The 26,070-nt window shown below is 39.2% G+C and overlaps 1 protein-coding gene across 1 annotated transcript; it reads right to left on the bottom strand.

The window, feature by feature from the left end:
• Window positions 1-579: 579 nt before the first annotated feature.
• Window positions 580-20,475, bottom strand: LOC124153200 (calphotin-like). The gene is made up of 4 exons (XM_046526300.1): window positions 20,365-20,475; window positions 17,195-17,710; window positions 3,768-3,962; window positions 580-2,193 (listed from the first exon to the last, which is right to left on the bottom strand). The coding sequence occupies exons 1-4, from the start codon at window positions 20,377-20,379 to the stop codon at window positions 1,015-1,017; spliced, it is 1,905 nt and encodes a 634-aa protein (XP_046382256.1). The 5' UTR covers window positions 20,380-20,475; the 3' UTR covers window positions 580-1,014.
• Between the last annotated feature and the right edge of the window lie 5,595 nt (window positions 20,476-26,070).

Here is a 26,070-nt window from a genome sequence, read left to right as displayed (position 1 = left end):
AGTTTTACGTATTTTCGTACAGTTTATAAAACAACTCACGAAATTCATTGTTTGAAACTTAAGAGATAAAATGAGCCTCTGAAAACATTAATACCCGTCCAATATTATAATAAAAACATTTAATTACGTTGAATGGAAATATGTCACGTATTACAAATGATAGCACAATTTTTCTTCCTCTCATTGTTGATGCTTATACTTGTATATTGACTTAAATAGCTCAAGTTCTTCGTGTAGCAGACGTATTTTAAATTTTTTGGTGCATTTTAAGATCTTAGAAAGATATGTAGATATTTTTGAAACGATTGCGACGTTAAAGTATACTCGCGGTGGATGCTTTTAGCTGTTTGAATGACTTACTCGTCTGTAAATTTATTTTTAAATCATATCATTGCTTATTCCGTTGAGTTTTAGTTTAGAATTTATCGTAAATTCTAAAAAAATATCCGTTTGGATGGAAGGGGAATTTTTGGGTAAAGGATATTAAATGATGAGGATAGAGGTGAATAACAGTTATAAGGAAGGATATTTAGGGGGTATATGAATAAATTTGGTACCAGTTGAATGAAAACCAAAAAGTATAATGCACAGCATTTTATTCTTCGATTAAAATATTCACTGTCAGTTCTCAATATATATGCATGAGAAAGTTCTTATTTTATTCTGTTCAGACAGCAACCAAAGGAAAGAACAAATTCCCCTAAATTTGAGAGAAAGGTGTAAGTCAAACGTGATTTTCCAGGGTAGTCAAACAAGAGATGTTAACCAGGAGATCAATTTTGTTACAAAATCAATCATTGGCTCTGACTGAAGCCCTTCGTCACTTTTTGACATATGCCTTTTTTGCAGATCTTAAATATAGGTGCGATTAATGTACAAAGCACCCTCAAATTTGAGGAATTTGCTGAGATAAGGCCTTCGTGAAGGAGGGGGGAAGGAAAACAATAATTGAAAAAAAATAGAAGATGAACAGTCAGTTGATGGGACTAGATGTTTTCGTCGGATTCGTCCGGCTTACGCGGACGCCAAACGAGCCTTGGCCTCCTCGACGGCGGCGAGGTGCTCTGCCTTGGCGGCGGCCACCTCGGCGGTGTCGGGAACGGTCTCCAGGACTGGAGCCTCTGGTGCGGCAGGGGCCACGGGCAGGTTGGTGGCGGCCACGCGGAACCCGTTGAAAGCGTCGGCGACGTAGTTGACGGTCTGCAGCTTGCCCTCGGCGTCGACGTAAGAGTATCCTCCGCGGGTCACTCCGTCCCAGGACTTGATCTCGCTCTTGGCGGAGGGGCCGCCGGCGTAGCCGTAAGAGTACTGGCCGAGCTCATCCTGAGCGTGGAACTGGCTAGAGACGGGTGCGGCGTAGGCAGCGGCGTAGGGGGCCACGGAGTGGTAGGCGAGAGGAGCGGGTGCGGAGTAGGTGATGGGTGCGGGTGCCGAGTAGGTGATGGGTGCGGGTGCCGAGTAGGTGATGGGTGCGGCAACTGGGGCGGCGATGGGTGCAGAGTAGGCAAAGGGTGCCACGTGGTGGGCGGAGTAGGCGAAAGGAGCGGGAGCGGCGATGGCGACGGGAGCGGGAGCGGCGATGGCAACGGCGGCGGGCTCGACTGCGGCGACGGCGACGGGTGCGACCTCCTCGGGTGCGGCTTCGGCGGCGGCCTTGGCCTCGGCGTAGGCGGCGAAGTGGGCCTCCTTAGCGGCGGCGACTTCGGCGGTGTCCTCCACGGGGGTGGGGGCGACCAGGGGCTCGGAGGCGGGGACCTCGGGGACGGCGGGCACGTCAGGAACGGCGGGGACCTCGGGGGCCACTGGCAGGTTGGTGGCGGCGACGCGGAAGCCGTTGACGGCGTCAGCAACGTAGTTGACGGTCTGGAGCTTGCCCTCGGCGTCGACGTAAGAGTATCCTCCGCGGGTCACACCGTCCCAGGTCTTGACCTCGCTCTTGGCGGAAGGACCGCCAGCGTATCCGTAGGAGTACTGGCCGAGCTCATCCTGAGCGTGGAACTGGCTGGAGACGGGTGCGGCGTAGGGAGCGGCGTAAGCGACGGGTGCGGGTGCAGGGGCGGCGATGGTGGAGTAGGCCACCGGAGAGACGACCGAAGAATAGGACAGCGGTGCGTGGAAGAGGCCGCCTGCATGCAGGCCTAGACCAAGGTTAGCAGGCCTTGCAACGGCCACTCCCACCACTGCGATAACGATCTGCGGGGAGAAAACATCGTGGAAATTTAGTGGACAGGATTTTGGGTTGGATTTTGTCATTTTACTCGGTTCTTTAGTGAGAAATGTTTGATATTAACGGCATCTAGCTTCTCACATTATTAAATCGTTTACCGATTTAAGATATGAACATTGTAGATAATAGAAATTAATTAAATTCTCTCTATGATTCTTAAATTTTGACTATTGAGCCTTTGATGCCTCAATTTTAAATCGAAGAGAACTCAATGCGAATAAAATCTAATCGAAAGATAAATGGTCTTTGTCACTAAATCACCATAAATAATATGTAGGTGATCCTTGGCATTATGATATGGAGAAGGACCTAGCAAGAATGGTGGGCTAATATATTGAAGAGAATCGTGGAGCGCTGAGAAGAATCCACGAAAATGGTTAATTTTGGAGGCAAGAACTCCTCTTTGACCGACCCCACTCGAATAACCAGTATTATGCTAAGGACTATGAACGTATCTACTACCGCGTGGAACCGAAGCTGAGTACTATCCTTAATATGTTTGTTCTAGATTCCTACGGGATTCAATGGTTGCTGTGGGTTAATTCCTAGATTTCCTCTGCTGTCTCGTCTCGCATTTCTCTAAAATTTTCCCAATCCGCTTTTGGCATCCTCAGATAGAGTCGGTCCCTCAGCACAGTGATAGAAATGTTACTATCACCATTTCACCCGTTTTTAAAATCCCTGAATATGATGATGCCTGTACCTGATCATGATGCAGGCGTCTCCTTGACTTTAGAATATTTATAATCTCTGAAAATCAAAATAGTTTAGAATAACGATCAGTTTAACTAGTGACCCTTACTCGTAGAATTCGGTTTTATTCTCGGTAAAATTTAATTATACTCTAAAAAAACCCTAGTCTACCAGATGAGACTGTGGAAATAATCTGAATAGTGTACCGGCGAATATCCTAATGAGTGGGAACATGGGCATAAAATTTGAAAGGTACCCTAGGTGGTAGAGTTCGTGAACAACTGTTTTCATGCTCGCCAAAATTTGACAAGACATTTTTAAAACTAGCTCTTAGTCTAGTGGGAGAAATCAGAAGAGTGAATTGGCGAATATTCAAAAAAGTCGGAACATTAAACTAAATTTTGAAAGTAACAATAGGTAATAGAATTCGTCAACTACGGTTTTCATTCTAGAAAAAAAATTAACTAGACATTTTTAAAACTTGCTCCTGGGCTACAAGATGAAACTGTGGGAGAAATATGAGAAATGAACCGGCGAAAATTAATAAGAATAGGAACATGAACTTAAATTTCTCTAAAGAAGATTTCCTTAAGGTCCATTCTTAGTCTACAAGATGAAACTGTGAGAGAAATGTGAAAAGTTAACCGGGGAAAATCCAATATAATCTGGACATAAACTTCAATTTCTCTAAAGGAGATTTCATTCTTAGGCTACGAGATGAAACTGACGGAGAAGCATGAAAAGTGAACCGGCGAAAACCCAAAAGAGTCGGAACATGAGCCTGAATTTCTTGAGATGAGATTCCCTAAAGATTCTCGATATTCCTTCCAAGTGGATGGTAACTCACCAGGAGACTCCTCATGGCTCTCACTGTATCCTCAATGGTCAGATCTCTCTTGCACCGGTGATCCCACTGACTGATGATCTCCTCTCGTCCGCCTGCCCTTTTATCCTCCTCTGCGACCGTCCGCAAATTCGTCCGAGGTCGAAGGGAAACGCGAGCAGGGCGGGGTCCTCCTCCTCGCTCCTCTTCCACCGTGCGCTAAGGTCCTCTCCCGACCAAAAAAAACTCCTATATCTCGTATTCATCTTCCTCCTCCTCATTAGGTTCTTAAGGTCAAAAGGTATCCAGCCCGGGGTAATAATTTCGTCCCTCCCCTGTTCTCCTGATGATTTGATCCGAGTCATTATTTCTTATAATTAGCCCTTAACATTTACCGTGCTCACCTTAGTGCTATAGATCACACCACTTTTTTTATATTCGCCGGTTCTCTCTTCAGTATCATCTTGTAGGCTAAAAGACAGTTTTTAAAAAAATGTCTAGTTAAATTTTGGCGAGAATGAAAACGGTGCTTGAAGAATTCTACCACTTAGGGTCACTTTCAAAATTTAGGTTCATGTTCCGACTCTGTTGCATATTCGCCGGTTCACTTTACAGATTGCTTCCAGTTCCTCCTGGCAGTCTAAAAGCAACTTTCAAAAATATCTGGTTAATTTTTTTTCGAGCATTAAAACCGTGTTTGACGAATTCCTCCACTGAGGATTTAAGGTTCATATACCGACTCTTTTAGATATTCGCCGATTAACTTCTCAGATTCCTTCCAAATTTTCACCACTGCTGGTCACTTTCAATACATATATGTTATATTTATTAACAACAAAACTTCAATGCGAGCAATAAGTATTTGGTAACATTTTCAAGCAATGAATTTTTTTAAAATTTTGTTTATTTAGAGGTGTACTACTTTGTTAAAAATGGCAGACTACAATTTTATAGAAGACGGATGTCGTAATATCAAGCCCGTTCGAAAATAGAAGGATTTTACGCGGCGTAATATTAAGCCCATTGCACGCAAGGTGTCAAAGGAAATCGCCAAGCATTTTACCCATCCTTATTTTTGAAAACCAGCTTCAATATGTCGTAGCATAACGCGATTTGTGCTCACTGGATATGCGGCATACGCATATACTGTGGACACAAAAGACTCCGATCTCATGTTTCTGAGGGAATGAAGAAGTGTCTCTTACATTGATCTTGCTCAGCTGGAGATTAAGATGAATTCTTCGCTTTTCTTTATCCATGAAACATAGTAAGCGGAAAAAGTTAGCTAACTTTTGTAAACTTAATAAACAAAGTGTGGTTATCGCGTTTTCCTACTGTAACATATGCGTATTGATATATTATGCCCATATGCCGCTAAACTATGTCGATTAGTCAATCGCGTACGATATTTCATCATCCTATGATTTATTTTTTTTCTCCTTCATAAATCATCCGAATGCAAGTATTAAACTATTTTTATTATCGAAAACAAGTGCACTGTTGATTAATGCCGATTCTGATTTTTTACATCAATTTCTGCTTACTATGTGCATTATATTCTCTATCTTTCATATGGAACGTTAAACGGTGATTCCATTGGCCATTGTTTGGAGTCGGCATCAACTTTTTGTTTGAACCGATTGTTGTTCGTTTTCCTAATATCAATTCATCCAAGACCATACAAAATGTATTTTGAAGGTTCATTAATGCTACAAAAATGCTTCGTATGCTACAGAAAAGTCGCGAGGTTTTCCATAGAATCATTAAATACATAATATTGCCCATTACTTACCCTTCTCCTTTTCCGTCAGTTCTTTCGTCCTACTTGATCCAATAAGCTATCCAGTTATAAATTACACAGAAGTGCAACATTTATTTTCACCTTCATTCCTGTTATTTTCTGCATAAATACATTTGATAAATTTCGAACCTAAATACGCAGAATATAAGGACGACTTTTGAAAAGGGTAGAGACCTATTTCCATGATGGCATGAGCTTTGTAGGATTCATAGGAATGCGAATTTGGATTCTCTCATGTGAAATTACTTGGCTACTTAAACCTTTGTTTAGATCCTTTCCAAAGTTCTTGGTTTGCACCTTGAATCTTAGGCCTAGGGGAGTTCATTGACACCAATTGCAACGAAAATTAGGGGGAGTGGACTTCTGTCTTTTTATTTCGAGGCATCATCTATAAAAATCCCGCTGCCAAATGCTTTTGCGCTGCATGAACAATTGTGCGGTCATAAAGAAATTTCAACATGACTTCAATGATGAAATTCAAGAAATAGTTATTTTTCTGTTGAGATTTGATAGAATTGTGAACAGAGTAATTTTTTCCAGTAATCATGAAACGATTGTATCAGATGTAAGATCTCACTTAATCTTTGTGGTAAATTCTCTCAGATTTAATAACTAAATTTAATTTTGCGGGTATTATATTTACTCTTATCTATTAAATAGTAAAACTATCTCCATGTTTCTCTCGACTGATGCAATGCCTTTGGTATTTAAAAGAGTTTACTCACTAACTCGTGGTGTTGAACCCTTATGTTTGTTTGGATTGGCTCATCTCGGAAAAAGTCACGGTAAATTTGAAAAAAAAATCAGGAGATAAGGCCAGTTGTCTTCTCTGTGCCTCGGCGCAAGTGAGCATATTTGCTAGAGGCTGCCCAAAGACTTGACCTGGATTCAATCGTAAGATCCTTTGGCCAGTATCAAGGAGTCATAGAAGTATAAAACGATACAAAATTATTACGTGTAGTGGATCACGCGACTATATATATTTACCATTATTTCATAGGTAGTAAATCTCTATTTTATATTTAAATTGAAAAAAAGTAAACCTGATTTTATTAAGATTGATATGATTAATTTATTGGATTTTTAATGCGTTTTTCTATTGGATTGCTGGCATATGGTCAGTTCATTAAATCATTTCCTCTTCAGGGATCTATGCCTTAAAACGTTTTGACAAGCTTTCCAAAATACTAGCTTGCCTTGTTTTAAGGTTAGTGACTCTGTCTTTAATTCTTGTATCGATATATATACCTCTTTTTATGAAAATCTGCGATGAAATACTTTCTAATTCTTGAAGTTGTTAAATTTTGCTATTTTTAAACTTCAATGTTTGCATTTTTCAAAACTGAAAGGCTGATGTAGAGGTAAGGATATTAAAAAAAGTAATTTTAGAAAAGAATAAATTATAATACTTTGAATATAGAGTCCTCACATATTTCCTGCTAAAATTGACCTTTTTCGAATTTATTGATACTGTCCTACAAGTTTCATGAAGATCACCTATTAACAACATATTCTCGTACGAGCCATGTGCTGAAAAAACCGAAGTTGGTATTGAAGTTTGGTTAGGGCAATGCCTAAATAATGACAATTATACATCTAGTTCTGAGATGATATATGAAGACTAAAGCCAATGAAAAGTAATGAATTGACTTTTTGCCGTTGGGGTGCAAGTTCAAGGTCCGTCGAGCAGCGTCACTGTTGTCATATCATTTTTAATCTATTTGAGTTACCACCAAAATAACTGCATTATATTGGTGTATACTTTGGTGATATTTTCCGGTGAAATGTTTACTCTCATAGTTCGTAATAATCATCTGAATGGGAATAAACATCCTATACAGGGCACTTCACCAGATGACGTTATTAAAGATTGCAGAGATTGAGGGATGGTCATTAAAAATTTTCAGCTAAATATTTAAAACAATGACAGCATATCCAAATTCAATCCTCAAGATAAATTTTATCGTGTATCGGTCGAATCGTATTATTAAATTTATTATTGTCGATTTCAAAATATTTGAAAATACTCAATGACCGACAAGATGCTAAAATGTTTTGTATTTGTAATTCATCTCGCCTTTTTTTGTTTGTAAAGGGTTAACTTTATCTACCATCTATGTACTTAAATTATACGTCACAGCACTTGGTGAGCATTTAATGGTGCAGGTGATGTTTCGTGCTGATCAGATGAATTTTAATAAATATCTATTACGGGACAATGCATCAGTGAAGAATGATATAGGATATTTTATTGGCCATTCCTCCAAAGATATAGAGGAATGGCCAATAAAAATTTATCCAGATAAATATTTCATACATTGACAGCTTAACCAAATTGAAGCATCGAGATAAATTTGATCGTGTATCAATCGGATCGCATGAATAAACTAATCGTTGTCTATTTCACAGCATTTAAGAATACTTAATGACTGAAATGATGCTGGAGGTTTTTGTATTTGTAATCCATCTCCTGTTTTTCTTTTGTTTGTAACGGGTCAACTTCATCAACCATTTGTATTTGAAACTTTACGTCACAGTTAGCCTTTGGTGAGCATTTATTGGTGCAGGTGACGTCGCGTTTTAATAGATATTTGGCGGTGTGAAGTGGGAAGAACTCGGAGGCTAATTCTCGGCTAATGAATGCAGATTGCACGTGATATTCGGATGCCTCGCCGCCGGGCGCCGAAGCCATCAGAGCCGCCCCGCCGTAGACGACCTTGCTAACCACGCCTTCAAGGTGGTTCCGTTGCTTCGTCCTCGAGATAGTTTTCACTTTTATTTGCGGCCCGCGTCATTGACTCCAATCGAACGGTGGTTTTTCTGGTCCACCCAGAAAGCTGCAAAACTGTCGTTAAAATTGTCGTTTTGCCACTTTTGGCGACAGTGCTCGCATTAATTGCTTGAGGATTGAATTTATTGTTATTATTTTAGAGTGGTGGTGTGCAATTTCCCTGCCATTATTCGCAAAGGTGGTATTTGTTATGACAATTAGTAGCTGTCATGTGAATTTCAACGTAATCGTAATAGGTATATGGAAATATGGAAGTGCTATCAAAAACTTAAAAATTTGCCCATCGAGGACCACGTTTAGAATCTTACTGGGCACTAGAAAATCTATAACTATTACTTATATATCTTAGAATAACCGCTTGGAGAATAGGATATTTAGAACATTTGTTGATTCATTATTTCGAGGAATTTTCTTTAGGTCTCAAGGTATTGTAAGTAATGGTACTGGCCGCTGCGATCTTGTGCGATTCTGAAGTATTAATTAAGTAGTAATTAAGGATTTTCTCGAATTAATCCGTGCTTTCATACTGCTTCAATACAGCTGTTGGTATTATCAGTTGATTTTTTAAATTAATTTCATAAAATTAATCGGGTTTTAATAGGAAATATCTCTCATAGCGTAAAATATATCCCACTCATATCTTCCACCTTTGTCCCAGAGAGGCAAATATTAATGGCTTTAAAAATAAGACTGAAGCTTACCGTAATTAAATATACCATTTGTTTTTAATTCCGTCATAATAAGGCCAATGGTCCCCGAACGAAACTCCGCGTGAGCCTAGATAGTGTCCGTTGGACATTTGATAAGTGTTGCCAATAAGAGGCGATCAGAGTCCGAAGAATTTTAAAGAACGATCGATTGAAAAGCTATCGCTGGAGATGACTCACAGAGGAATGGAAAAAATTATCCTACGATTCAGACTTTAAGCAAATCCTAATTCGTTCTAACACAACTGTCTCATTTAATCATCTTTGATAGGTAAGGCGCTGTGGAAGAGTTACAACTGATGAACAGAGATAAATATGGGTGGTCTACACTTAACTAAATTTATGTCTGAATAACGTACGGGTTCTTGCAGGTTCAGTTGCAACGGTATGGTATGATATGGCATTTGGTGGAAGCGGCCGACAGCTGAGGTCATTTGAGCCATGAGGGAAGAATATGGAAGGAAAGGTGGAGAGAAACCTGACGTCGAAATTATCCTGCTCTTAACGAAAGGCGCCACAGGGTACAGGGCTTAACGTTCCATTCGACGGACGTAGTGTTGCACTTGAAGTGTCCTCCATACATCATTCAAACAGGGATCGGGCAGTTTCTGATAATTCTCTGCCACTGCCGGGATTTGAACCCGAACCCTCAGGGTGGGAAGTCAACACTCTAGCCACCACACCAACCAGATCCCATGGTTACCACGGAGAGAATAGCCAAGATTGATTGATAAGATATGAGCGGTCCATTCCTCATCTATTGTTTAGGAAACAACTATCACACACACAGGCGGATCTGGGGGGGTGGCACGGGGGCACATACCCGACCCTTAAAATATATGCAAGATTTTTAATACGGTACCATTATCATTGCGTTCGTTTTGTATTACGAGGAATCCTTGTGCCCACCAAGAACAAAATTTTTGATACGGCCTTGCTTGTGCCCCCTCCCCCACGAAGAAATCATGGATCCGCCCCTGATCACATATATCATCATATCATATGAATCAAAGAAGACAAATAGACTGTAGAACAGATTGATTCAGATTGTTGTTTTTTCCACGACCACTAAGAGACTATAACGGCAGCGTTAGAACTAAGAAATAGATTTGATGACTTGTATAATAGCTTACTAACTTATGCATGTTTAACTCCTAAATGCATGTTTCTGAATTTTCTTATCATTCATAACAGCACGTTTTGTGTGTTATAGCTTTATCGGCAGGTTACCTTAACCCATTCTAACCCAGAGCTGATTCTAGGAGACATTAAATTGCAAGACTTCTCATTTTAAAATATGAAAATTTATTACTAAATCATAATTACTGTGGCAGCTACATATTCTGCCATTAAACTTCATAGGTTATAAGAACACATAGTTTTTATCTTTCATGAATAGAGCTGAAAATGAATGCATTTTTAATGTTACTTAGAAGTTACTTAGGGTTATATTGGGTTAATATGTAGTCGGCAATTTTTGCCTTTGCATGAATGTGGTAGTATAATTTGTTCGCATACGTAACGATTCATGGACCGCGTGGTGTGCATGTGGGAATCCTATTGCATGTAGGTGATTCATCACCCCTTGCCAAATACCCAAGAGGAAGCTCGCTGGATATTGTGTAGATGTATCCACCATAGATATCTAAACTTCGGTCTTAAAACCACTGAAGAACTCATTTTCGGTCTCTTTCCTCGTTCTAACTGGTCTTTGCTCCCGAAATGCCAACTCCCGGGCACTCATCAAGGTCATGGATTTTCGAGGACGGGCGTTGCTCTGTTCTCTGACGCCCGTGGCAATCGTGAGTGACGAACATGGATGGAGGAAAGGTATTCCCTTGTTGCGGCAGATATTTACCGCCCGTTGATTACTAAATTGATGCGATGAAGAGTTTGGCAAAAAATGCTGACATTGCTTTCAGATGAGCCATATCCGCAGTTAAATGGGCGCAGTGCTTGATTTAATATATATTTTAGGTACAGGAATGTATAGCCACATTTTTAATCTACACATTATTTTCAAATATAATACTTTAACTTCCAAAACTTTTTAACTTCCAGTAAAAGTTACAATGATAAATCATTTTTTTATCAAATATAAAAAAACGAAAATTTTAAAACTTTTTACATGTATACGGTATATTCCAAATAAAGGAAAATTATATCAATTTTAATTAAATGAGATATTGCTATATTTCCGCCGGATGTCTAAATAATCCATAGGAAATATAGCTATGACTCATTTGACAAATATTAAGAACTTTCACCACATCGCGCCACATATAAAAGAAATCGTATCAAATGTATTTCATTTATTCAATAAAAAAATTGACTTTAGTCGGACTTCAATTAGGACAGGAATTTAGGAATTAGAACCGTTGCCTCACATCCACATCACACTATATGCAATGCGTTGTTCGAGTTCATTCGTTGTCGGTGCCGGCTTATCGACGAAATATAGTGCCCATTTTCGCTGATAAGTGCCGGAACGCCGTTCTGGCCGAAATGGAGCACTGCTATGACAGATCATTATGCATTTTAATAGATTTTCCTCGTACAAAATTTTTCGCATGGCATATGATTTTTGTTGAAGTTATTATCTTTATTTGTGGATTCTGTCATACTTGTTTAGGATTTTCCTTTAGGCTATATGATACGCATGTTTATGATACACTTGAATAAAGTTAATGGCTTTGTTTCTCAATGGGATCTCAAGTTTCCTTGCATTGCTGAGCGAGATTTCATTTGAAATTTACAGCTATCATTCGATCAATACGGAATAGACACTGCATTCAAACACTTTTGCTTCATTGGACTACCGTTTTGTGTTATTCCATGCGACTTGTGCTACGCAGAAATAGTAAAAATCGGATTGTGGAAGTGGTGATACGTGTTTTTATAAAATATTCCTTGCAAAAACTCTCCTCGTTCGGGTTTCATCAAAAATGTATCTAGAGTTTGTATGGATTTTCCTTATCAAGGTTAGATACTGCGTAAAGATGATTTGGTTATCCATTTCTCAAGTCCTTGACAAAGTTTTTGCTAATAACAAAGACGAAAATTTTATGTTATAAGAATTGCTTCGCCGGAATGTGGAATGTCAGAGTATGGATGATCAGGTTTCTGTAGGCTGTCAAATGTTTGCTCAACTAAAAGACATTGTATGGAAAAATTCAAGAATTCTGGTCCAAACTGGCTTGGGAATTAAATGTAGTGGTCTCAGAGCTGTCAGTTGCACGAGTAATGCTTAAATAGTTTAAAGGGAAATAATTTATGGTGGGGATTGTTTCTACTATTGACCATCTGCCATTACACTATCGGTTTCCTTTGACTCCTTGTAGATGACGGAAAGCTATACTGCTGCAAAGTTTTTTTTTAATATTAACTTACTTTTAAGTTTGCTTATTAAAGGCTAATTTTATGAGAATTATTTATTTGCTAAGTTAAAACTCTTTCAAAATTAGGTCAGTAATTATTTGAAAATATAGAGCCATTCTGATAATCACCTGGTTTTCAGTGAAATATTCATGTGTTCGTGAAGATATTACGAAATTTCTGTTGATGATACTCACCAGAAGGCTTCCCATGGCTTTTTTTATTCCTCTGCATTCGAAGTTCTCCTGCGCTTGTTCCCAAAGTAACTGACTTCCAATGCATTTGAACCGCTTTAGTATGCGGTTCCACTTGGGTGGGCCTGCCACCCGACCCATCCTCTATTCACCCCAGGAATGACAGCTGCAGATGCTCTTTTCCCTCGCCAATTTTTCTCTAATTTTTTTGCGTATTTACCTTAGGTTTTCATCAAGAAGGAGCTGGAGGGTCGCTTTTATCCTGCACAGGTAGGTAGAAGGGGGGTATTTGCTCCCACAACTGTTTTATATTGTTTTAACGAACTTTTTTTCAGTGATAACACCGGTTTTTCAGTTATAAACACAAACATAACGATGGTGCAGGCCCAAAATTTGATGGAGTCTATAATTATATTCGTTTATTTCATAAAATCCTTTCATAAAAATGATTTAGCCCTTAATCCATTACTTTTCATCATCATAATCTTAATCATCCTTTTACGAAAGGGTTTCTAATAATGTATACGTCCTCAATAATTCAATGTTTCAGTATATGCTGAATCTGCTGTCCTCAGTCATTTAAAAGCCATGGTAAACTCTGAAGGTAACGTAATATTTATTTATTAATTTTGAATTCTACCTGCAATTATCGAGAATTTTTTTAAATATTCTTCATTTAAAAGAAAATTGTATTTAATAAGAAAAAAGAGAAATTATATGTAATATAAACCGTGATTAGAAAGTTTATATCGGATAATAAAATTTTCTTGTCATTCGTACTCTAAAGTGTACCATATATTTTGTGTACCACATATTACAAGTATTCACTCATGCGCACTAACACGTTATTGATGTGATCTTCGGTCTAGATTCGAACTCAAATGTCCACCGTTTTTTAAGGTAGGAAAAAAATTCGCCCATTAGTATTTATTATCAGCTTGTATTTTACCCTCCCATCAGAGCTAATCCACTTTCTCTGTCTCAATGACTCAGGGCATAACTCTTTGAAATAAATGTTGCTATGAAAATTCTCTACAAAGAAAATCTTCCTCCTGTTTACAAAATATTAAATTCTTAGTTAATTTAAATCACTATTTACAAAGGTTTTGATCTGAATTCGGTTTTTAATTGCTACAAAATGCTATTGCAGGCGTGAAGACATATCTTAGTATTTTGGTGCGTGGTAGCCTTTATAGCGGGTAGAGCGCTTGACCTCTGATTCCGGTTGAAACTTTCCTTAAAACCCCTTATCATATCCTCGAAGTGCGAAGTAAACCAAAGAATAGAACTTCTCCCCTTCTCTGAATGTGTGTTAATCACACGCCAGTGAAATAGTCCGGGGTGAGCTCTACCCTCACCCACAGAGTGATATTTAGTTTAACAAAGAAATGCGTTCCTTTACTGTTCGGTTTCATCTTTCCGCTGCATTCAATCACGGCCGTCGCCTTGATGCAACCCTCTCATCCGTTGCAATAGCAGTGTCTGCTTAAATGACGCTGAAAAGTGACAATGCGATCCTAAGGATTCTATGAAGAATAAGTTTTTACAAAATTTTTAAATTTTTAGTTCCGATTCACTGGGATAAAAATGAATTTTATGCGTCAAAAGTATGAAATCTCGCGGCTACATTTGCATTAATTATATAAACGACTATGGTATTAATTTTGTTACAAATCCTGCCTCAAACATTGGGGGAAACGCTCAAAACGGAAGAGAAAAATAACTTAACGAGCAGTGGTAAATATGAGCAGGATTATGGATAGTTATCAGCGAAAAATATCCACATTGAAAAATAAAATATTAGTTGCAGCGGAAGAAAAGAATCTAAGGATAATATTCATAAAAGGGAATCAAAAACTTCAAGAGTTGAATGGATTCTTTCATTTGGGAAACTGGGAAAATCGACTGAAATTTGTACCCCGCATTGCAGACGTAGGGAAAACAAGTTTTGAACCAATTATTTGTCTCTTGTTCATTCTTATCACCACCGAGTTAATTTTCCTGTCTTATAATTCACGGGAAAACAATTAAAAATGAAGTATTATTGAAGTTGCATACTAAAAATAAAAAAAATGTTGCGTTATCCTAAGCCTTCGTTATTACAGTATTAGGTGTCAATGGTAACCACGACTCGATATCTACTTTTTACTTCCAAATTTCTGACAAACAAGTTTATATTTTCTATCGGAAAAGTTGTGAAACCATTACCTAGCTCATATTTTTTAAAAATACCAAAATTTTACTTCAAACATTCGGTGTATTTTCGGTGCGAAATTTTAAGTTCTTCGCAAGTTGTAAGGATGAGGGCCATTAGAGGGCTAAATAAAAAAAAATTGGAACAGGCAATGTACGTTGTATTAGCGATCCAAATTGGTGGCAATGATTATAAAATTCGTAGGAGTAGAAAAAAATTGTGGGCATATATAATCAGTTGCATTTTGGATGGAGCCCTGTATGACTCGAATGCGTTGTGACGGTATTGCGGTGAGACAGAGAAAGGCGAAATATCAGAAAAATGGTGGTTTCCGTTGAGGTGTTTCATATAAAAATAGATTAGTTTAAAACGAACGACATCCGAGGAAAAAGTGGTAAGAAATAAGTGTCGGTTCGAGGGATTGGGAAATTGAAGAGGAGTAAAACTAATGCGCTCTTCGTGTTCATATTTCTGTTGCGTGAATGTGCTTCCAGATGCCATGTATCCTTCGTATTATTCATAAAATGTTCTATTTTTCGTCTCTTTTAGTAGTATTTAATCCACCAGTGTCCATTCTCCATTTCTGTCACCTCTTTCCCACCGCTTTGTCATCTTGCGGTGGGAGTTAAGTGTCTCATTGGAGTCATGTATTGACAAATGCGATGATGAATTTTCTAAATTAACGGCTTTATGCGCTTGAATTTTATTTCTCGTCCTGTCCCAAGTATCAAATACCTGTTTTTTAAATATCGATATCAAAATCATACATTGGATTTTTATTATAACCTACGTCCTCTGAATATAATAGAATTCCCTAGCATAAAACGAAGTCCAAGGATCATTTGGAGATAAGTTACCTCTTACAATATGAAATCAATGAAATTGAGGATTTTTTAAGCACAGGATACGCGATGATAGCTTTTTATCTTTTCATTCATCGGATTTCTAACTTTTCTAATTTTTCTAACCCTTCCCGTTTGTGACGCAAAGCATATTCCGATTTATTTAACTTCAACCTGCTAGCATATCTATTTATTGTAATAGCTTCCTTCCAGGCCAAACTACTCGCTCAGGCCTCACAATCATCTGCGTTTGGTTTGGATTGACGTGCGATGTTCATTGCCGGTTGATAAGAGTCCATTTATTTAGGTATGGATAAATATTTGCACGCAAACATTTCATACCATCAAATTAGATACTTTGACGCAAAGCAGACGAAGACCGATTGGTTGATCGTATGCAATGGAGTTGCAAGTATCTTGATATTTTTTCACATACGAAAATCCATCTAACTTCTCCTTTGACAGTCATGGAAGGCGCATATTGGTTCGAAGTGGAAAATATTTTGCAGAATGAAGAGTCAAGTCCGTGCGTCAAGTCTAACAGTCATGGCGGGTATCTCAATTTCGGAAAAGAGAAGGATTTAGGCTCGTCCTCCCTTTAGAGAATTAACATAATTTATAAATGCCAAGAATTATTTAAAAATATGAGGAAAGTTGGCCTAAAAGAAATATACATTTTCCTTGCCTACAGCTATATTTTTCCGGGTATAACATTAGATAATGGGTAGAGCGAGATAACTATTCTGGTCGTACAAACTGCCTGTAAGAGAAGTCATACTACGTTTCGATATGATCCTTGATAGAATTTAAGTTTATTAAGTAATTATTAATTATTTTTTACTCCTCTTATTAATTTATTCCTCTTTCCTGGGCAATGAAGGCAGTATAGATTTGTATTTTTCCTTAGTTTTTTTTTAGTTTTATAGTTATCAGGTAGTATGGATTATTATTTTCTTATCAGGCAATATTGATTATTATTTTTTAGTGTTGTTTAGTTTCATAGTTATCAGGCAGTATAGATTTTTATAGCTTTGGATTGCGGTCTGAAAGTTTTGACTAGGATTGCTTGAACTGAGATAAGGAATTCATTGCTGACTTACGTAAAAAACATGCCAATCATTTTAACATAAAGCAATTATTTTCTGTTGAAATTTTTCCCTTGCTTAGGTGTAAGCTAAATTTATTTTTCAAAAGGTTACCAATCCGTTAAAGTCCTCTCATATAAATGCCTACTACAGATTAGATACCTCATGCTGTGGATCACTGGAATAGTCGGGTGGAAAGGAAAAACAGTCGTAAAATGGGAAGAGTAAAACCTCTTTATTAGACATTAATTTGGACAGTCATGTAAGGTGCATCCGATCGTCGGAGTAGAAAATTTATACACTACAGCAGGAAGGCAGGAACAATTATTTTTTCTGGTGACGGCGCCGTTCCACTCGGCAGTCCTGGGTTCACCAAGTCCTCCGAGCGTCGCGGGCCAAGTCTCTCAGTCGCGGCGGGCTATCTCAATTCAGAAAAGAAAGGAATTAGGCGTTGAGGCGGGCCTTGGCCTCCTCGTGGGCGGCGAAGTGTGCGGCCTTAGCCTCGGCGACGTCGGGAGAGTCTGGGATGAAGGAATTCTCGGGCACGGCGGGGACAACGGGGGCCTCTGGTGCGACCGGAGCGACGGGCAGGTTGGTGGCGGCCACGCGGAATCCGTTCAGGGCGTCAGCGACGTAGTTGACGGTCTGGAGCTTGCCCTCGGCGTCGATGTAAGAGTATCCTCCGCGGGTCACTCCGTCCCAGGACTTGATCTCGCTCTTGGCGGATGGGCCGCCGGCGTAGCCGTAAGAGTACTGGCCGAGCTCATCCTGAGCGTGGAACTGGCTGGAGACGGGTGCGGCATAGGGAGCGGCGTAGGGTGCGGCGTATGCGATGGGTGCGGCGATGGGAGCGGGTGCGGCGATGGCGCTGTAAGCCAGTGGGGCGGCAGCGGCGTAAGGGTAGGCGTACGGGTTGATGGCACCGTAGCCGTAGAGGACAGGTGATCCAACGGCGACTCCCACCAGGGCGAAGGCAATCTGTTTGTTGGAAAGAATAGGACTTCAGGTATTTGCGCTCAATTCAATCTCGCCTCATATTCATTTATTTCTATTAATTCATACCTATATTTACCGGATGTTTCAAGATGAATAGTGGGGTTTTAACGCTTCATAATATTTATTACACTTAAATTACAATTTTAGATGATGCATTAAATGAGAGAGCAACTCAAATTGTTTTGTTTGCGGGTAAAAATGCTATTCAAGGGGATAACCGCCGACCACCAAAAGCCGCACCTTTGCAGAGTCACCATAAAGTGTGCAATCAATGCATTGATTCTAAGGAGAATTAATTACTTCCTCGACCGTGATTTGAACCCGGATCTCCTGAATTCATCAGGTTTGAATCCCGAGTGAGACGAGTGAGTTTTATTGTGTGGAGTGTTCGCGCTTAATGATAATTGTTTAAAATATTTGCTAGTAAAATGTTGGAGGAATGATCATCTTCAATTCTAGCTTGATTTTTGAATTGGAATTCATCATGTAGCTTTGAGACTAAATTCTTTACTATAGCTGACCACCATTACCGTGACTAAATGAGAAAGAAATTGAAATATACCACCGAAATGGAATCGAGAAAATCTTTACTATGTTGAATATTTTAACTTCGAAAAAGTTGAAAGATAAATTTGGAATTAGGAAGAAAAGCGTCTAAGGCCGTGGCACTCCAAGGATGATAGATAAGGGGGCTGATGGAATAAAATTTAAGAAAATAAATTCAAGATTACAGGAAGTGAAATTCGATTACTATTCCGTTAAAACTGGATATAAAAATTTAGCACCCGAGTGTAATAGAGATAGGAATGGGAAAAGATGGCTACCCAAAAGAGTTGTCACTACTCGTGATTATTTTCAAAGAATTGAAAGTAAAAAAATACAAGAATGTTAAAACTCTGTGGTGAGTATTGCTAAATGTTTCAGATGAATGGAAGAATTTGTGCTCTCTGTTTGTATGGAAAAATCTAGTCTAGTTTCAAAGATACAGGTGATTGAAGGAAGCAAGGGGCATATTTTTAGAGCTACGGTCATGGGAGCACTGATTGGGAAATCAAACACATTGATCGCACTGTTCGCCTATGATTGCGGTTCTTCTTTAACTTTTTGAACTTAATATATTGAGAATTATGTTATAATCCTCCTAAAGAAATATCCACTCTCTTAATTACGTAAAATATTTTGGAGCGAATGATTTTTGCGTAATTAATTTCGCAGAATACAATACACTCTAATTAATTTCTTAGCAGAAGAAGGGATCTCTTAAGGCTTTTCGTAATGTAATGATTTTTACCATTGAAGATATCTTGTGGCGTAATTATGAAATTCCGATTAAAGTTCCACTCTTTATGAAGTTCATTATAATCAATGCACTACTGATTTTACTGTTAACCTTTCGCCCGTTATCTTCGTTGAATGCATTTGTCGGAAGCTCATAGCTTGGTTACACCTTTAATTTATAACTAAAAAGCGATTGAAGATGGCAAAGTTCGGAAAATCCATGCAATTTAAGATAGTTGACGATATTTGGAACATTTATATTGCATTTATAACGATAAGACATTTGCACAAGTAGACCCTAATCACAGAATGAGTACCTCTCTAATTTATCGCAACAAAATATTTTATATTCTTCGAGGTCATCTATAGAGGTTGGTGGATAGCTTTGTAAGATAATTTTAAAAATTATTTATGCTCCTCATGTATCGCGTCTGCATTCTCTTGCACGATTTAATCATCAGCTTTGTATTTTATATTGCTCGTTCAGTATATATGCCTAAGTATCATTAAGTTTTCCGCTGACTCCAAATATAAATAGAGTCTAAAGCGTAGATTTAATTTGAATTTTTGAGCGTATCAATTTCTCTACCGCCTCTTTAGTCTAAGTTTACTCGCTCTAAATACGTAGGTCTTACTCACCCGTATGCGATCGTATTAAGCCCTTCAAAGTGAAATGTTAGATCCTCAATATGACACATTTAAACCTAATGGATGATTTAAAAGAGCAAGAAATATTCAAAGAAATCATATATTTGCGCTAGAATGCAGTGTTGTGTTAGCTATTAATTTGAAAGTGATCGCTGTTAAAATGCGAAACGATTCGATTCTTATTGGTGTAAAAGATTTTTTCCTCTCTAAGTTTCCGAATACAATTTTTCCTTTGTAAAAGCTTTTTGGGTCTTCCAATTGAACAAATATTCAATCCTTGACGTCGTTTCCTAGATAAGCCGGTCTATATTTTAAATAATAATTCATAATAGAAACTTAGACAACACGTTAGAGTTTTCCATGCAGTGGGAGACCCGAAAAGATTTTCCCACAGCATTTCCCACGGGAAACATAGCCTATTAATTAGATTATTACAAAGTTTTGATTCTCTCGCGGTAATTTCGTCAACGGTTCACATTTTCTAAAATTGATTATCCTCTCGCCTAAGTTCCCTATGGAAGAAGAATCACTGCATATCTAACACACACAAAAATCACACGCTCTCCGACTGAGGTTGCGCCTATGAAGCCGGTGGCGTTGTTAAGGGGCACGAACGATACAACTTGCTGCTGGGCGGTATAGAGGGAGTAACTATGGTAATCCAGGGCTTCTTTCTCGTGTGTGAAGTGCCAATGCGATGGGCAACTCACCAGGAGACTCCTCATGGCTCTCAAGTGTTGCTTCAGTGGACTCGTCGACGGGTTCTTTCGGCTGCTCTTCTTCCCCAACTGACTGATGCCCGTATCCCTTTGGGTGCTCCTTTATATTAGAGCAGGCAGGCAGGCGTGGTCGGCTCAGGAACCACCCGAGGTCGCGCCCAACGGACGGGTGCTTTGTGGGGGGGTGGAGGGAAGCTGGGCGGACGGGAAGGGGTTGCTACCACGCATGCGACAGGCCGTATCGTTCGTCCCGCCGAATTCATTTACCAGCCAACGCGCATCATACACTGGCGACGGAACGTGTTCTCCGAGGTCAGTTTGTGGGAAAAATAACGCAGCACAAACGTTGGTCTCTTAACGTGGTATAAGCCCTTTGAATTTTTCGATGAATCCATGTAACTTTAAATGTACCACGACCAGCCACGGTGAAAAATTTACAGAGTCAACCGCCTTGCACAGATTGAGCGAAAATTCCACTGAGAAAAAAACTCATTTTATTGATCACAACTTCGGTATAGATCCGGAGGGGGTTGACGGCGTTTAAATATGTGAATAATTACTTTATGAACGCTTCATGATTACCTCTCTGATACGTCTCTGAGACAAGGCGATGTTTGACCTGTTCGAGACTATGATGAGACGTCTCCGAGACATTCATTGCCATGTTTTGTCTCACATGACTTAGATGATGATGATTCTATGAGCGTATCCAAAGCCAAAAAGACAAAGGAAACCCTTGTTAGGTCCACATTCTCGTTAGCGCGGCGCCAAATTTTTTTCAATGCGAACGGGTCATTAAGGGCGTGGGCGGCTTCTTCCGTGTTTTGTTCGCTGGTTGGACGAGGCGGCCCTCGCGGTGGAAGGGGAAGTCGTCTCGAATAACGCATCTGCGAGGAACCCTCCCTACCTCGAGGCGATTAACCTTGGGTGCGTTAACGAAAGATAAAAATCGAAAACGGTCGTTACGATATCGAATGCTGGGACATCAGGTAACGTGCGCTTTTTTATCATTGGGAAACCAGATATTGAGAATGATGGATTGAGAGAATGCACAGATGGAAACTTTGTGAATAGCATTCACTATATTTGAGAAATCATAGTGATTGCTCCATTAATATTTTTATCGTGATTTCTCATAATTTTAGCTTCATCATCGAAGTTATTTATTTTTTGGTATCGCAAAATTCCTCTCATAAGTTCATTCTTTTCTCTAAATAGAAATCAAAAGCAAATACGACTTTCTTGAAATAATTTGAGATACTTTATTATGGAATTTTATCAACGTGTTCTCCACCCCGGATTTGAGTAAAGATATATGGTAACCATCAAAACATATGGAACGATTCGCGACGTTCCAGATAGAATAGGTTCATTAATAGAATTATAGGTGGGCTCTATTACTTGGATGGTTCTTTTTGAAGAATGTCTGTTATGAGCTGGGCCTTTAGTGATTGAGGTTTTATTATTCGACTGTCGCTGATCTCAACGTGAATGCATCGCGATGAGAGCGTGAGTTACGTGAATTTGAAATGCAAATTTCGCCATTGTATTTTCGCATGCGTGATTGTGATAAGTAAAATCGAGGGAACGAGAAATTGCATTGCCGTGGCATTGAAAGGATGGTAATTTAGGTATATGGGAAAATTATGTACATCAGGTTTCAATATAGGCAGTAGGCCTTTATTTGACATTTTTAGTAATTTTTAGTTGGGTAAACAATTTAGTGGACGAAAAATTAATTTCATATCCGCCTAAAAAGCAAAGCATTTGATTGGCTCTCGGAAAGGGTATCATCTTACATTTTTCATTCAATTTTTATTCCCATTTTTGAGCTAATCTAGCCGTATTTATCTTCCATCTGCCCTAAATATTTCCTATTTTTAGCTGGTACGAATAATTTCTTAAATCTTTGCCATACTTGTTCGGAAAGCAATGTCGACTACGCATCGCACATATTATTACGTCCGCCTAAAACTCTCTACCCTATATATCCATCGGTCACGCTCTCTTACGCCGAATGAGTAACAAAAAGTGAACGAATCAGTTATGTATCCCTTCGATATAGAACTTCTGTTTCGGTGCTCTATATGTTATTTAAATGCATTTCTAAGATTACGCTATACATATATTGTAATCCTCAGAAGCACTGACTTTTCATTAAGAATGGGGGATGAGTACTTCATTTACCAACTTATCATCCGGGTTATTTTCATTAATTTTGTTCAAATCTCACATATTCAGTATCATGCTCAATAAAATTATTTAAAATAAGATTTTTTCATTCCTATACATTTTAGTGTATTGGTTACCGTATTTGAATACGCATATATGGAGGAGATCGGGCTTGTATGGTGGCTATAGTGTTATCTTCCCACCCGTTGGGCTTGGGTTCCAATCCCTGTAGTGGCAGAGAATTTTCAGAGACTGCCCGATCCCTGCTTGAGTGTTGTGTGGAGAACATTTCAAGCGCAACACTCCGCCCGTCGGATGTGACGTTAAGCGGTGGTCCACTTGGCTCCTTTCGTTAAGAGCAGGCTAATGCCGACGCCGGGTTTCTCTCCACCCTTCCTTCCATACCCTTCCTTCATGGCGCAAATGACCTCAGCTGTCGGTCGCCTCCTCCAAATACCATACCATGCATATATGGACATGTGTCCAACTCCCCGCGGGCAGTTCAAAAATACCCATCTGAACCTTAATTTCTCAACTCTCCCTTGACCCTCCCTTGACTCCGAGATCGTAAGAAGGTCCGAAGGAAGTCAGAAAATGAATCGTAGTGATCCACTGGACACTGGTTGAATTTGGTGCTTCAAGGGAAAATATCTACTTTAACAGACTATCACCTGTTCTGAAACCTGCATACTTGATGGAATCGCCGGTTTACCGGAAAATGATCGCCTACCATGTGCATCATATATCAGTAGAGCATTTATTTCTGTGGAAATATGAAGAAGTTGGAGACTTCAACACCTGCATTCAGGAGCGTATGTCGGGAATATCACAGGAACTAGATGTTCTGACAGTTCGATGAAATAGGCTACATCGCACAGTGGGCCAAAACCGAAAAAAGCTGGCCAAAAGTCGAAAAATGAAGTTAGCGCAAATCAACCAAAAACAGTTGATATTTATTATTAAGCATGTACTCTTTAAGATAGGGTGCCATACAGAGCATAGAATGCGTTAATATAATTTTTACAGCTGGTCAAAGTAGAGCATGTCAGAGAGATTTTAGTGACCTGATTTTTTCCGTTGAAAATAGCTAAATTTGTGGCTTCATTACAGAGTCGTTGTTAAGAATATTGGTTTCAAAGTATTTTTATCCATAAAATTGATCTTCATTAAATGAATAGAGACAGTTTTTGTTTGATTTTACTTGTTAATTAATATTTTTATAATTTTTCAAAAACTGTGTTGATTTTCCATGAAATTTTATGTTTAACGGTAATTATCGTTTATATGTACATCGAAATACACGGAGTTATTTATACTGTGAGATAGACAAAAGCATATAGAACAATGTCCAGAATGCAGTTTTTGCGATAACTTGCGATCCTAATTTTAACAACCATATTTATGTGAATCCACCCCGGCCACTCGGACCACTGTGGCGGCCACGAAACGGCGGCGGGACTAAGCGAGGAAAGGATATGATATCCGTGCATAAAGACGACGGAATGCCTGTTCAATGACATTAGTCACTTGAATACATATTTTATGAATAATAATCACCTTGATTTTTGCATATTATACTATAAATGGCTAAATTCAACGTACATCTTGGCGCAGATAACAGTTTCTTGCTAAATTGGTGACTGGCAATTATACGATTAGGTCATTGGAAGGTTCCTCAGCAGAGTTATGGGCAGAGTTACAAAGTTTGAAAAGATTTTTCCAGAATTTCGGATTTCCCTCAAGCATCATGGGCAGGCTGCGGTCGAGGGGTTTAGGGAAGGTCATGCACGTGCAGCGGCAGGCGCCCGCGCCGGCTGGTTGAGGATTTGCGACCCTCCGTACTTACTGGCCCGACAATGCTGGTTTTACAACCTTGCCGGTAATGACTCTTTTCTACTTCCCCTAATTCATCGGTAGCTATCCCAAGTTATGCTTTTTACACGTTTTTGCCTCTTGCCGACCCTTTCCGCCACTTGTTCCGACAAATGGAATTCTCAGTTAGTGTCCCTAGGGGTTTTCCGGTTGTTTTTGCCTACCACATGCATCAGTTGTCCTAGAGAGAGTGTCGAGTGAACATCCACTGTAAGTGACTGTGCTGTGTTATAACACTGGATTGATCTGTCAACGTTAGAAGCACTTCAAAGGAGGATATAGTTGTACCTGGGAAGCAAAGCCTCCTTGCACCCGCCTCCGTTTCGTTGTGACTACAATAAGTGTACTCCTCATTCATCGAAAACGATTTTACTCTCCATTGTGGTGAGAAGCAGTGCTAATGGTAAGCAAAATTTTCATTTTTAAAATGGATTCCTAGTTGGAGTCCGCAATTTTTTTTTGCTACCCATGTATGACTGATGATAGTTGGGCTGTCGATGGAACTGATTACCTGATATTTTTTTATTTCATATAGTAGTGTTTGATAATAAATTTGTTAGAAACCATGGAGAGTAGAGAAGTGACGCGGTTACAGCCTCATGACAAAATTGTATGTGAAAAAATACCCTTGGTATTATATGCCGCCAACGGTGCACAAGCTTTTAATTCATGGTGCAGATATATCCAAGGAAGCTATTCCACCCATCGGGCAGCTTTCAGAAGATGCCTTGGAATCGAGAAATAAAGATATTAGGAAATTCCGGCAACACAATACGCGGAAGATATCAAGAGAGGCGACTAATGAATATTTATTTCGGAGGTTGCTGCTCACCTCTGATCCCTTGATATCTTCGATTTCATTTCGCAATAGTAAATTGAAGGAAGATTTAGATCCAGAAGTGGAAAAACTTATTGACTACGGGAATGATGAATATGAAGATGAGAGTGATTACGAGTCATCAAAGGATGAGTGACCACTTTTATTTTATGTATTAATTGATTAAAAATATTGATTCAAGTTTTTGACAATGAAATTATTGGCTAATATTTCTTCAATATTGAAATTATAAATTATCATGGTCTCTGTCACTGGTTTAAATTTATGTTGCATTGCACTCAACTACTAATTATATGCGGTGCCTTTATGGTATGTACCCTTTTATGACGGTTTTACCCTTGAGCCTTCGCGCGGAGGCCGCGTGCAGACGGTAATAAACCTAACGGTTCGCGCGCTCCCCAAGCCCTTTTCACTCGTCGGCTGCCCATTTGTGTACCCAAATTTGTTCTTTTACTTTGAACACGTGCAAATATTTCCAATATAGAAATTTAGTTTTCCCGAAATAAGCCGTCTATGCGATTGGCTCGCTCATTTCTAGCCGAGTCAGTCTCCTTTCAGTATTCCTAGTCGAATTGCCGAATGACGTTCACAGAGTAGTTGCTCAGTTATGGATACAACGAAAGTGACTAGTCAAGATTTACATAATGTGGTCTTGGCAAATAGAGAGGGGACTATTCACAAAGTTTTAATACATGGAGTGGGAATTGTGAAACATTACATTCTTCCTATTGGACAGCTTTCCGAGGAGACATTGGGAGCCCGACACGAGGAAGTTAGAAGATCAGAACATATCGGGAAAAACATACCAGAAAAGT

The sequence above is a fragment of the Ischnura elegans genome, chromosome 2, assembly GCF_921293095.1.
Source record: "Ischnura elegans chromosome 2, ioIscEleg1.1, whole genome shotgun sequence".
Lineage (NCBI taxonomy): Eukaryota > Metazoa > Arthropoda > Insecta > Odonata > Coenagrionidae > Ischnura > Ischnura elegans.
Note: the sequence above shows the minus strand (reverse complement) of the source record. Positions and strands in the feature narration are given on the sequence as shown.